Source organism: Budorcas taxicolor, chromosome 19 (genome assembly GCF_023091745.1).
Source record: "Budorcas taxicolor isolate Tak-1 chromosome 19, Takin1.1, whole genome shotgun sequence".
Classification (NCBI taxonomy): domain Eukaryota; kingdom Metazoa; phylum Chordata; class Mammalia; order Artiodactyla; family Bovidae; genus Budorcas; species Budorcas taxicolor.
This window is the reverse complement of record NC_068928.1, coordinates 34,193,130-34,205,316: the sequence shown is the minus strand read 5'-3', so window position 1 is coordinate 34,205,316 and position 12,187 is coordinate 34,193,130. Positions and strand designations below refer to the sequence as shown.

General features: G+C 61.6%; 1 protein-coding gene across 1 annotated transcript in view; it reads left to right on the top strand.

Annotated features, from left to right (window-relative positions):
• MYO15A (myosin XVA) overlaps positions 1–12,187 on the top strand; it is a 46,020-nt gene that overhangs the window by 15,807 nt on the left and 18,026 nt on the right. The window contains 25 exon segments of the mRNA XM_052657293.1: positions 358–435; positions 896–1,044; positions 1,138–1,183; positions 1,338–1,462; positions 1,941–2,058; positions 2,358–2,533; positions 2,985–3,069; positions 3,894–3,947; positions 4,045–4,126; positions 4,202–4,332; positions 4,754–4,849; positions 6,225–6,460; positions 7,733–7,896; positions 8,136–8,208; positions 8,363–8,551; positions 8,721–8,908; positions 8,988–9,076; positions 9,258–9,372; positions 9,564–9,631; positions 9,718–9,795; positions 9,951–10,131; positions 10,216–10,348; positions 10,649–10,754; positions 10,857–10,929; positions 11,980–12,101. Coding sequence (XP_052513253.1) covers positions 358–435; positions 896–1,044; positions 1,138–1,183; positions 1,338–1,462; positions 1,941–2,058; positions 2,358–2,533; positions 2,985–3,069; positions 3,894–3,947; positions 4,045–4,126; positions 4,202–4,332; positions 4,754–4,849; positions 6,225–6,460; positions 7,733–7,896; positions 8,136–8,208; positions 8,363–8,551; positions 8,721–8,908; positions 8,988–9,076; positions 9,258–9,372; positions 9,564–9,631; positions 9,718–9,795; positions 9,951–10,131; positions 10,216–10,348; positions 10,649–10,754; positions 10,857–10,929; positions 11,980–12,101 — 2,955 coding nt within the window.

The window sequence follows — 12,187 nt, the reverse complement described above, 5'->3', positions numbered from 1 at the left end:
AGGACAGAGTCGTCACTGAGGACGGGCCACGACGTGGACTGGGCATGTGGCTACTGCCCCCTTTCGCCCTCGCCAGGGATTGGAGAGGACAGTGGGACAGGAAGGGGGGAACCATAGCAGGTGGAGGGGCGCGTCCCTCTCAGGACAGACAGGGAGACCGAGGCCTAGGGGGGCAGGGCCAGGGTCCCCTGGGGCCGTGAGTCCCTAACCCACTGTAAGGAGGAGGGGAGAGGAGGGGAGAGGAGTGGAGTGGGCAGTGCACACCCCCTGCGAAGGGTCAGCCTTCCGCCCTGTCTCCCAAGCCGGTGTGGTAGGGTGGGGTCCACACCGAACTGCCCCTCCCCTCCCCTCCTCCAGGTGCACAAGTTCCTGGACAAGAACCACGACCAGGTGCGCCAGGACGTGCTGGACCTGTTTGTGCGGAGCCGGACTCGGGTGAGCGAGCCTCGCTGCCCCGGCCCCCCGAGCACCCAGCCCGCTGTCAGACCCCTTCCCCAGCTTGGTCCAGCCTCTGGCTCACCCCAGCCTATCCCTCCCTGAGGGGTTCTCCTACCCCCCATCCTCTTGGCCTCCACATCCCCCCAGGTCGTTGCCAGAGTTCATGGCCAGGTGTGCCACAGGCCCCCTCGGGGCCAGGCGTGGAGACAGTGCCCCATGTTCCCCCACAGGCAGGCCACTTGGAAGGTGTGAGCACCCTGACTTGAGAATGCCAGCCGAGAGGGCATGGCCTTCAGTCAGGGCAGGGGTCCAGCGGTCACTTTCTGATCCCCGGGTCCAGAGACCGATGCCTTTTGTTCTTCCCCTTTTCTTTCTCTCTGTCCATTTCCCTCCTTGTTTCTGCCTCTGGGCCCTACCCTTCCGTCTCCTGGCACCTTGACCTTGACTGCTGGCCCAGGTGGTAGCACACCTCTTCTCCAGCCATGCCCCGCAGGCTGCCCCTCAGCGCCTGGGCAAGAGCAGCTCCGTCTCCCGGCTCTACAAGGCGCACACGGTGGCTGCCAAGTTCCAGCAGTCACTTCTGGACCTGGTGGAAAAGATGGAGAGGTGGGTGTGGTAGGTGTCCCCACCCTGTGACCCTGAGGGCAAGCACCCTCCATCCCCAGGGCCTCACACTGCCCTCCTCTTGACTCTGCCCAGGTGTAACCCCTTGTTTGTCCGGTGTCTGAAGCCCAACCACAAGAAGGTATGTGATGGCAGGGGCCCCTGGGGGAGCCATGCTGTGTGATCTTGGGCGAGTGGCTTTGCCTCTCTGGACCTCCCATCTGCCCAGCCCACCGCAGAGACCATTGCATATGTTTGGGCCAATATGCAGGCTTCCTCTCTGGGCCTTCCCCTAGGAGCCAGGCCTCTTTGAGTGTGATGTGGTGACGGCCCAGTTACGCTATTCAGGGCTGCTGGAGACTGTGCGGATTCGGAAGGAGGGCTTTCCAGTGCGACTGCCCTTCCAGGTCTTCATCGACAGGTACCTTGGTCTGGTGCTTCCTGAGCTCTGCAGACCCCTACCAGCCCCGCATGGCCCCAGGAATTCACAACCCAGGCAGAATAGGGCTGGCCATGCACAGTTGCTCAGATTGTACACTACACAAGACCACCACATACTAGCTGTTACGTGGCAGATATATTTACTACTTTGCATTTTTCATAGTTCTATTATGTATGTGTTGATCCCAAAGAGAAGTGATTTTCATAGCTATTACTAATATGACAAGTTTCCAGAAGATGGCGCGAAAGCATTTTCTTCTACTGAAACCATTTATTATGGTTTAATGCTCTTTTCAAGTAGCCTTGGGACAGAAAGCCCTTTTCTGGTTAGAAGAGACTATGAGTAAAGGCTCTGCTGGGACCTAGGCCTCCCGGAGACAGGGGTTGGGTGGTGACCCTGAGGTCTAGCAGGCAGCTGGATGGGTCCAATAGCCCCACGCTGGGTTTGGGGTCTGCAGGTACCGCTGTCTAGTGGCCCTCCAGCACAACCTGCCAGCCAGTGGGGACATGTGTGTGTCGGTGCTGAGCCGCCTATGCACGGTCACACCAAACATGTATTGTGTTGGTGTCAGCAAGGTGAGTCCTACCCGCGCTCAGCCCCTGGGTGCCCTGTGGCTGGAGACTGTGGGCTCAGAGGTGCTCAGGCGAGAGGCCACCCAGCCAAGCTGGGGCATGGATGCTGATCCCACCTCCAGACTCTGCCTGGCCGCTCTCACTGTCCGATTCACCATCCTGCCTTTCCCACCTCTCCAGACTTGGCCGTCCTCCGCCCGATACAGGGCTGACCTGTCCTCTGTCTCCAGGGACTCCTGGGGAGGGCGGGCCCAGGCAGTGCCCGGGGGCTCTCAGCCTCAGCGCTCGCCTGCTGCCCCCAGCTCTTCCTGAAGGAGCACTTGCACCAGCTGCTGGAGGGCATGCGGGACCACGTCCTGAGCCTGGCGGCTGTCACGCTACAGCGCTGCCTCCGTGGCTTCTTTGTCCAGCGCCGTTTCCGCTCCCTGCGCCGCAAGATCATCCTCCTGCAGAGCCGGGCCCGCGGCTACCTGGCCAGGTGCAGGCCCAGAGTGGGCAAGGCTCCCTGGGTTTCTGTGGCCAGGCCCCAGGAAGGCCGAGCCTGAACTTGGGTAGTGAGTTCCCCATTCCCAGAGGCATGCACCCTTCCTTTGTGGGAAGGGTGATCAGATTCTGTGTGTCCTTCCCTCCTACCCCCTGGTCCTTGTGACTGGTAGGTAGAAATCCATCCAACCAAGAGGGGCCCCACCCTGCATCTCCCATACTCTGGGACAGCCAATAGGCCCTGCCACTCCATTTGCTGTGTGACCTTGGCCAAGTTGCTGCCCCTCTCTGAGTTTGCTTCCCTTTTTGCATTGGGTCCCAGAGTGAAGTGTGGACACTGACACCCCAACAAGGCAGGTGTAGGCATCTCTTCCCCATGGTCACCCATGACCCTTGCCCCCCGGCCCTCCTACTCAAAACCCCTTCTCCCCTTCTCCATGCCCCAGGCAGCGGTATCAGCAGATGAGGAGGCGTCTGGTGAAGTTCCGGGCCCTGGTGCACACATATACGAGCCACCGGCGTTACCTCAAGGTGCTGTAGGCTGGGCTCTCGTCGCCCCCCTGGAACCAGGCCTGCCCTGTCAGGGTCCATGGGGCAGCAGGGACGGGGAGGAGGCATTTGGCCTGGACAGGCTTGGGTTTGATCCCCGCTTGTCCCTCTCTAACCCTACTCTCCTCACCCACCTCTTGGGGTGTGCAGGGGTTGAATGAGAGGCTGCGGGGAGGGTGTGGCCCGGCACAGGGCTCACAGCAGGGCCTAGTAACCGGGCACGATTCGAATTTGGCGACCCGAGCAGCACTCGCTCTAGTTTTGCCCTTGTCTTGGTGCTGGTCTTGGCCTGTTGTCACATTTCCACAGCCAGACAAACAGCCCCGAGGAGCTGCGTGCCTTTCCTGGAGTTTTGTGGGGCAGCAGGGAGGTGCTTCTCTGGTAGCTCCGGGACGGTAGAGAATCCACCTGCAATGTGGGAGACCCGGGTTCAATCCCTGAGTCGGGAAGATCCCCTGGAGAAGGAATTGGCAACCCACTCCAGTATTCTTGCCTCGGGAATCCCTGGAGAAAGGAACCTGGCGGGCTGCAGTCCATGGGGTGTCGCAAAGGGTTGGACACGACTGAAGGACTAACACTTTCCAGGGAGGGCCCCCAGAATGCACCTCTCTGCTGCTGTCCGACATCCTGTGCGTCTCTCCTTCCCCAAAGCATCACTGCTCTGCCCTCTGCCTGAGTCTCTTGCTGTCTTCCTCCCACACCCATTTCTCTGGCCACACCACTGCCTCCCCCGTCTGTGAGGTGGGCCTGGGGCTGCCGTCCCCTCTGCCCGCCGCTGCCCGCCTTGACCGTCTGCTCTCCTGCAGCTGAGGGCGGAGCAGAGGCTCCGGGTGGAGGAGGCATGGCTGCGGGAGCAGGAGGTGGGTGTGGGGTCCAGGCGGCTGCGGGGAACAGGAAGGGAGGCCGGCAGGTGGGGGTGTGGCAGGCCTGTCCCCTCACCCTGTGCTGACCCCCCAGGAGCTGAGCAAGCGGCAGGTGGTGGCCGTGGGGCACCTGGAGGTCCCGGTGGAGCTGGCTGGGCTCTTGCGAGCCGTGGCGGGTACGTCAGTGCTGGGCGCTATTAGGGGGCGGGCTGGCCAGGGGGCCAGGCTCCTCAGGCCTCCTCTGTCCACAGGCCTCAGGACAGCCCAGGGGCCCCGGGTGGCCCTTGTACGGACTCCCCGGCTTCGGGCCGAGCCCCGGGTCACGCTGCCCCTGGACATCAACAACTACCCCATGGCCAAGTTTGTCCGGTGCCACTTCAAGGTAAGACCTGGAGGAGACACAGTGATGGCTGGCATTGTCCTCTGATACGGCCAACTCCTGGTCACGCCCTTGGAGAGCAGGCCCGAGCCCTCCAGTTGCTGGGTCATGAGGAGTCTGGGGACTCCGGGGGCCTGAATGGTGGTGGTGGGCCCTCAGGGGCTTGGGCAGTGGCTGTTTGGAAACATTTCAGAAACCTGACAAGCAGTGAGTGGACCCACAGCGTATCACCCCTGCTGCTCATCTCCTGCCCTCCGGGTGTGTCTTGAGAGGGCTCTGCCCTGATGCGCTGAGTCTCCATCTGCATGCTGGGGACCAGAGCCCGGGCGCCTCAGGCTCGTGTGCCCCTACCTGGCCTAGAGCAGCAGATCTGGAGGTGCCCCTGCCTCCTAGCTCTGTGCCAAGGTGCCTGCTCTGTGCCCAGGAGCCTGCCTTCGGGATGCTGACCGTGCCCCTGAGGACACCTCTCACGCGGTTGCCAGCGGAGTACCATGTGGAGGCTGTGGGCATCTTCAAGCTGGTACGACTCTGCACAGTTCAGTTCAGTTCAGTCGCTCAGTTGTGTCCGACTCTTTGCGACCCCATGAATCACAGCACTCCAGGCCTCCCTGTCCATCACCAACTCCCGGAGTTCACTCAGACTTCCGTCCATCGAGTCAGTGATGCCATCCAGCCATCTCATCCTCTGTCATCCCCTTCTTCTCCTGCCCCCAATCCCTCCCAGCATCAAAGTCTTTTCCAATGAGTCAACTCTTCGCATGAGGTGGCCAAAGTACTGGAGTTTCAGCTTTAGCGTCATTCCTTCCAAAGACCACCTTCTAAATCACAGCCCCAGCCCTGAGGCCAGACAGGAGACCCCCGTGCTGCTCCCTTGGACCCTCCACCAGCCCAGGCCCTGAGCCTTTGGAGGAGGGACTTCTGGGAGGGACTTCTGGGAGTCAGTGTCTGTCTTCCTCTCTGGGGTGGGGTCTGGGGATGGGGGCCTGTCTTCTCACAGTCGTCCCGGCAACATGGCTGCCTCCCAGCCTCTCTGGAGCTTCCAGAATAGAGCTTCGTATGAAAGGGGAGGCAGAGAAGACCTAACGAGTAACCCACTCCTGTGGACAGAGCGGGGGATGGGGCTCGGGGAGCCCAGACAAGGTCCCTCATGCAGCCCTGGGCAGAGTCAGGGAAGGCTTCCTGGAGGAGGGGGCATTTGAGCTGGAGAGGAAGGTGGCGGCAGAGTCTCCCAGCCAGGGCAAGTGGAGGGGTAGAGAGGAGAGAAATTGCCATGGTCGGAACAGAGACTCAGGAGAGTAAGGCCAGAGGGGCAGGAGGTCTTGACCAACAAGCCCAGAGCTGAGGTTGGGCTCCCAGGGGCCCAAGGGAGCCACAGATGGTGCTTCCATGGGAGGATGTGGTTGGGTATGCATGCTCGAAAGTGCCTTCTGGGGCCTGGATAGAGCCAGAGGTGAAGGAAGACTATAGAACGTTCGTGAGCAGGAGAATCTTGACTTTCCCCAAGCCCTGGTCACTTGGCCCAGGGTAAGCCAGGCTGGCTTCCCAGGTGGCACTAATGGTAAAGAACTCGCCTACCAATGCAGGAGATGTAAGAGACGCGGGTTCAATCTCTGGGTTGAGAAGATCCCTTAGAGGAGGGCATGGCAACCCACTTAAGTATTTTTGCTTGGAGAATCCCATGGACAGAGGAGTCTGGCAGGCTACAACCCATAGGGTCACAAGAATCAGAAACCATTTAAGCGACTTAGCACGCACAAGCCTGTTACAGTTTTACTGTGGGGGAATTTTATATGGGCAGGGGGACTGGGAAAGGACATGTGAGGGATGCGTATGAAGGGGTGGGGACCAGTGGGACCAGCCCTCTGAGAGGCTCAGGAGAATCTGCTTGTGGCCAGATCCTACGTTTCATGGGCGACCCCCAGCTGCACGGCGCCCGGGACTACGTCTTTGGGAGCTACATCGTGCAGAAGGGACTGGCAGTGCCCGAGCTGCGGGACGAGATCCTGGCACAACTGGCCAACCAGGTGTGGCGCAACCCCAGCTCCCACAATGCTGAGCGGGGCTGGCTCCTGCTGGCCGCCTGCCTCAGCGGCTTCGCACCATCCCCGCGCCTGGACAAATACCTGCTCAAGTGAGTGGAGCTGCGGGGCCACGGCCCAGGGCAGATGCCAGGCCAGGCAGGAGGGAGGCTCTGTGCCTGGAAGCTCAGGCTCGGGGGCTGGCCCAGGGCTTCACGTCAGAGGGCGTGGGTCAGACAAGACTGGATACAGGACTTCCAGAACTCAGTGGTGGCCGGACCAGGGTGTGGGGAATCTGGAAGAGAGGTGCTGACCTCTCGCGTGGTGAGCAGTGGGTTGCAGCCGGGTTGTTAGGCGTGTAGATTCCAACAGTCTGTGTTCAAATCCCAGCTCAGCCATAAGCTGTGTGACCTTGGGCAATTTAAATAACTTCCCTGAGTCTGTTTCCTCACCTATAAAATGAGCATGGTAAGAGTACCTGCATCAGGCTGTGTGAGGATTAACCATGCAAACACGTGTGAAATGTCGAGAGGACAGGATGGTGGTAAGGGCTGTGTAAGCATGGCTGTCGTCAGCATCCTGATCACGTTAAGGTGATGGTGATGTCCCCCTCCTTGGTGACGAGGTTGATTTGCATGGGAAAGAGCTCAAGCAGGCCCTCAGTGCGAAACCTAGCTCTGACTTACCTGCTGTGTGACCTGGGGCGACTCACTGCCTCTCTCTGAGCCTCTTTCCTGACCTGGGAATTGGGAATGGTAACAGGACCCACCAGTGGCTGTGAGCTGCAGAGCGTGCAGAGCCTTCCTGAGCTCAGCGCAGTAGGGGCAGCTCCCTGGGACTCTGCTGGGGGCAGGGCCACTACCTGCCTGCTGGGCTTCCCGTGGGCATGGCTCTAGCTTCCCTGTGGTAGCCACAGGACACCAGCAGCGGGGAGGGGCAGGGAGCTGGGTATGAGGAATGCCGCCCCTGGCAGGGAGCAGGCTGGTTGACCCTGGGTCAGCTGGAACCCCGACAGCCATTTGTGAACTCGGTGTCAGGCTCAGAGAGGACTGATGACCACCCGGGTGGCCTGGTAAAATGGAGCAAATCCCCAGAGGCCAGGTCTTTGCTCACACCTCCTGCAGGCTCCATCCTGGCAATGACATTTTGCTCTGCTGAGCTTAGTTGGGCCTGCCTGGAACCTTTTTGGCATCCTTGGACTCCTGCTGGCTTGAGGTACCTCTGGCTGGCCTGGATGCTTTCAGCTTAGCCTGGGAGCTCCAAGCTGCCCTAATCATTGGCAGTCCAACCTCAGAGCTCTGGGCTGGCCTGGGCATCCCTGACCAGTCTCAGGGTTTCCCCCACATCTGGCTAGCCTCATCCTTGCTCCAATTCCTACCCGCCAGGTTTGTGTCTGATCACGGGCAGGGTGGCTTCCAGGCCGTGTGTCAGCATCGACTCATGCAGGCCATGGTCTCTGGGGCTGCCCGCACCTTCCCTCCGACTCAGCTTGAGTGGACAGCCACCCAGGAGAAGGCTGGCATGGCACTGGATGTAGGCTGCTTCAACGGTGAGCTGCCCTCCCCTGCCTCCCATGGCGGGGCAGCAGAGCCTGGGGTTAGGGGAAGCTGGGTGGCCCTGCTGTGAGCAGCCTGGAGAGAGGTCTGTATGGGGGCAGGGGGCAGGACCTGGACTGGGGCTGGGAGCAAGGCCGTAAGGATGCGCAGTCAGGCCCCAGGACGAGAGCGGGGAGGCGGCAGGACGGGCTGCAGATGCTTGGAGCCAAGCCCCGCCCCCACTGCTGCCCAGGTGACTTGTTCTCCTGCCCGGTGCAGTCCTGGAGTACGGGGGAGGAGGTGGCCGGAGACATTCTGAGGCACAGGTTGGCTCCTGGGATGCCCCGCCCAGCACACCCCTGCACACCCGGGAAGGAGGAAGTGGGGGCGGGAGGCCAGGTCTGGTTCCATTCAGGGTCTCCCCGGGTGGTACCTCCAGGCGCCATCCCTCATTCCCATCCCTCCACGTGCTATCACCAGGGGGCTGGTTGATGGCTGGCGAGGCTGGACAGTGGCCATGAAGAACGGGGTCCAGTGGGCAGAGCTGGCCGGCCACGACTACGTGTTGGACCTGGTGTCAGACCTCGAACTGCTCAGGGAGTTCCCTCGACGGAAAGCCTACTTCCTCGTGGGTGCGGAGGGGCCCCCAGCCTGCAGGGGAGGCCTCAGGTAGAGGTGGCCTCTCCCAGCCCGAGGTCCCCCTCCTGCATGCTCGTGGCTGTGAGCTGAACTTGAACTTCAAGTTCTCAAGGAAGGGAGCCTACCTTCAAAGGGAGAACTCCAGGGTACAGAGGCGGGTCTGCTGGGGGGCTCAGCTGCTGTGTTCCCCATCCCCCAGGGTGTTTGGAAACAGCTGGGACTCGGACGATGACGCACCTACCAAGCCCCAGCTCCAGGGGCTCGTGCCTGTAGTGGCCGACTCGGATGGGTACTGCAGCCACAATGAGAACGGTACAAATGGGGAGACTGAGTCTTAGAGAGGGACAGTGACCCTCCAAGATCCACCAGCAGTGGCCACTGTCTCTGGTGGGGAGGGAGCCTGGGGACGAGAGGGTGATCAGCAGGAGGAAAGAATTTGAATTTCCCCCAACCCAATCAGACTCAGACAGCCTTGGAGAGCCCGCTGTGCCCCACAAGGGGCTGGACTGCTACCTGGACAGCCTCTTCGACCCCGTGCTGTCCTGCGGGGATGCGGTAGGGACGCGGGCCTTTGAAGGCCAGAGCAGGGTGCATGCACAGGAGCCTCTTGCAGCCGGGCCCTGGGGTGGCCGGAGGGGGGCCCCTGGAAGGAGGCGGGGGTGGTGTCAGGTGCCTGTTGCCTTGGAGTCTGGGGAGCGTGGCATTGGGGCAGTCACTTGAGCCATCTGCCCGCCAGGACCTGGAGAAGCCAACAGCCATTGCCTACCGCATGAAAGGGGGAGGCCAGCCTGGTGGAGATGGCAGCAGCAGCACTGAAGGCCCCCCCAGAAGACCCCCAGAGCCAAAGCCAAGTCAGTGCATCCTCCAGGTCGGGTTCAGGGCTGGGCTCGGCGGGGCCCCGCGGTGCTCAGGGCAGCTTCAGCCCTAGAACAGAGGCAGCCTCAGGCTTGGGGGGGTGAGCCAACAGGGTGGGCAGGATAGGGAATTCCCACCTCTACCTCTCTCATCTCTGGATCTGTGCCCCCTGACCCGGTCACCCCAGTTCCAGGCCTGGACGCCTCCACATTGGCCCTGCAGCAAGCCTTCATCCACAAGCAGGCCGTACTTCTGGTGAGTGCCAGGGAACTGGGGTGTCCTGCTGGGGGGTCCTGTGGGGCCCAAGTCTGGGCCTACCCGCTCACCCCGACTCTCTGCAGGCCCGGGAAATGACCCTGCAGGCCATGGCACTCCAGCAGCAGCCCCTGAGTCCTACCCCGAGACCATTCCCCCCAGAGGTGAGCCTGGCCCTCCATGAGTGCTGTGTTGCCCCAGGGCATTGCTGCACCTCTCTGAACCAGGAGCCCCCTCCGCCTCTCCTGGGCCAACGTGGGGTTCCTGAGAGCAGACTGACGTGACCCAGGAAGCCCTCCTCACACTCTGCTCTCCACAGAAACCGTTAGTGTCAGAGGCCCGGCCGAAGTTCGTAGGCACTGGACTCCCAGCCAAGCCCGTGCTCCTGCGCTCTGCTCCGAAGCCCGTGGCCCCCACCCCTCTGGCTAAGGCCCCAAGGCCCCCCACCAAGCCTGTGGCTGCCCCCATTCTGCCTCAGGGCTGGGCTTCTCCAGAAAGCAGTGAGTGTCCTGTTGCAGCAGGGGCTTCCCAAGATGGGACGGGAGGGTGGACTTACCTGCCCCCTATACCATGCCCCGCCACAGCCTCGCCCTGCCTGGAGCCGGTCCGGTCCTCGACCCTCAACTCGGAGCACTTCCCGCAACCCACACAGCAGATCAAGGACATTGTCAGGCAGCACCAGCAGCTGCCCCGGGGGGGCCAGCCGGAGGCCCTCAGGTCAGCCCACCCACCCAGCCCTCTGGCCCTCTTGCGTGACCTCCTCCCTGTGTGCCTGTCTGCTGGGCTCACAGCACCCTGCCCAGCAGCCTTTAGGGAGCGTCTGTTCACCCAGGTGGTCCAGATGAGATGCCCCCGCCAAGGGCAGAGGGAGGCCAGGACCGCTCTCTAGGGGTTGTGTGTGACCCCATGCCTGTCTCTGGTCCTCTTGGGGTTATTGTGTACAGTGATGGGGGGAGAGGAAGTTCCTGGGTGGGACTGTGTGGCTGTGAAGAGGAGGCTCAGCGTCCCGCTCCCCAGGAAGGACGGCGGGAGGGTGTTCGTAAAGCGGTCTGATCCCCATGAGGAGGCCCTGACGATCCTGAGGGGGCAGATGAGCCCCCCAGTGGCAGCACCCGGCACCCAGGTGAGGGGCTGGGGCTGGTGGGGCCCAGGAGGAACAGAAGACAAAGAGGGGGGCCTCTGGGGGAGCCTCTGTGTACTGTGGTGGGCCGTCTTTTGGGGACAGGTCCCCAGAGAGGCCATGGCCTTCGTGAAGCCAGTGACCAGCACACAGCGGCCATCCATGGGGCCCGCTCCAGGTGAGGGCCAGGAGGGAGGGAGGGGCCGGAGGGCAGGTGTCTGAGTGCAGGAGTTAGTTGGTGTGAGCACAGGTGAGTCTTGGTCTGCATGACGGTGGCGTGTGTGTCCATGTCACTGGGCCTGTGTGGACATACTATGTGGATGTTTGTGCAATTGTATCAGCATTTGCATGGCACTGATTTCAGGCCAGGCCCACTCTAAATCCTCACTCAGACTCTTCAACACAGTACTGTCTGTGCCCATAGATGTTACGGATGAGAAGACAGACACAGAGAGGTTAAGTGACTCACTCAAGATCACACAGCTCTTAAGTGTCAGACCAGGGACAGAATCCCAGGCCTCCTGACATCACAGCTGGAGTCCTAACCTCTGCATCTCCTGCCTTATGGTAGCCACGGTGATCGGTGATCGTAACAGATCCGTCAGTTCCCATCCACCTTGCCAATGACATTCCAGCGGCCCCTGGGATGAACCCCAGGCTCCTTACTGTGGCCCACCCCTAGCCTCACCTCCTCCTGCTCACTGCCCCGGGGCTCTCTGCTCCTCACTGTTTCTGGGCCTACCAGAATTCAGTCCTGCCGCAGGGCCTTCATCCTTGCTGTTCCCCCTGCTGAGAATGCGCTTCGCAGAAAATCCTTGCATGCCTGGCCCCTTTTCATCAAGAAGTCTCAAACCTCACCTCCTCAGGGAGGTCTGCCCGACCGCCAAGACCACAGGCCCCTCACAGACCAGCCCCCAGATTTTCCCAGGTCGCCATTTGATTTCTGCCCCAGCTCCCAGCACCGAGGGCTCTGTCCTTTCTGAACTGTTTCACCCACCTTACCAGGGCCTCCCTCCGGGCAGCGCCTGGTCTCTGCTGCTCCAGGTACCCCCGGCCCCTACCCCCACCCCCACCACATTAGGACTGTAGGGCTGGGTCTCTGTGTGCGGGAGGAAGGCAGGGCTGAGAGAGTGTGCCCACGTGCCCGCGTGATCAGGTGTGTCTACCCTCGAGGCAGGAGGAGGCCCCTCTGCTCCAACCTCGCCCTCCCTGGGCCCTGCCTCCCCAGCGCTGCCCTCACGGTCACTGGAGCCTCCTGAGGATCCCGTGCAGACACAGCTGCACCGCCTCCCAAACCCCGACTTCTATGGCTACCGGGACACCCCCTGGCAGATCTTCTTGCGCAAAGAGGTGCTGGGGCCCTACCAGGGCTGGAGGGGGCACAAGGCCTGACAGGGGCAGGGGGTCACAGCACAGCTGGTGAGGAGCATGGGGCC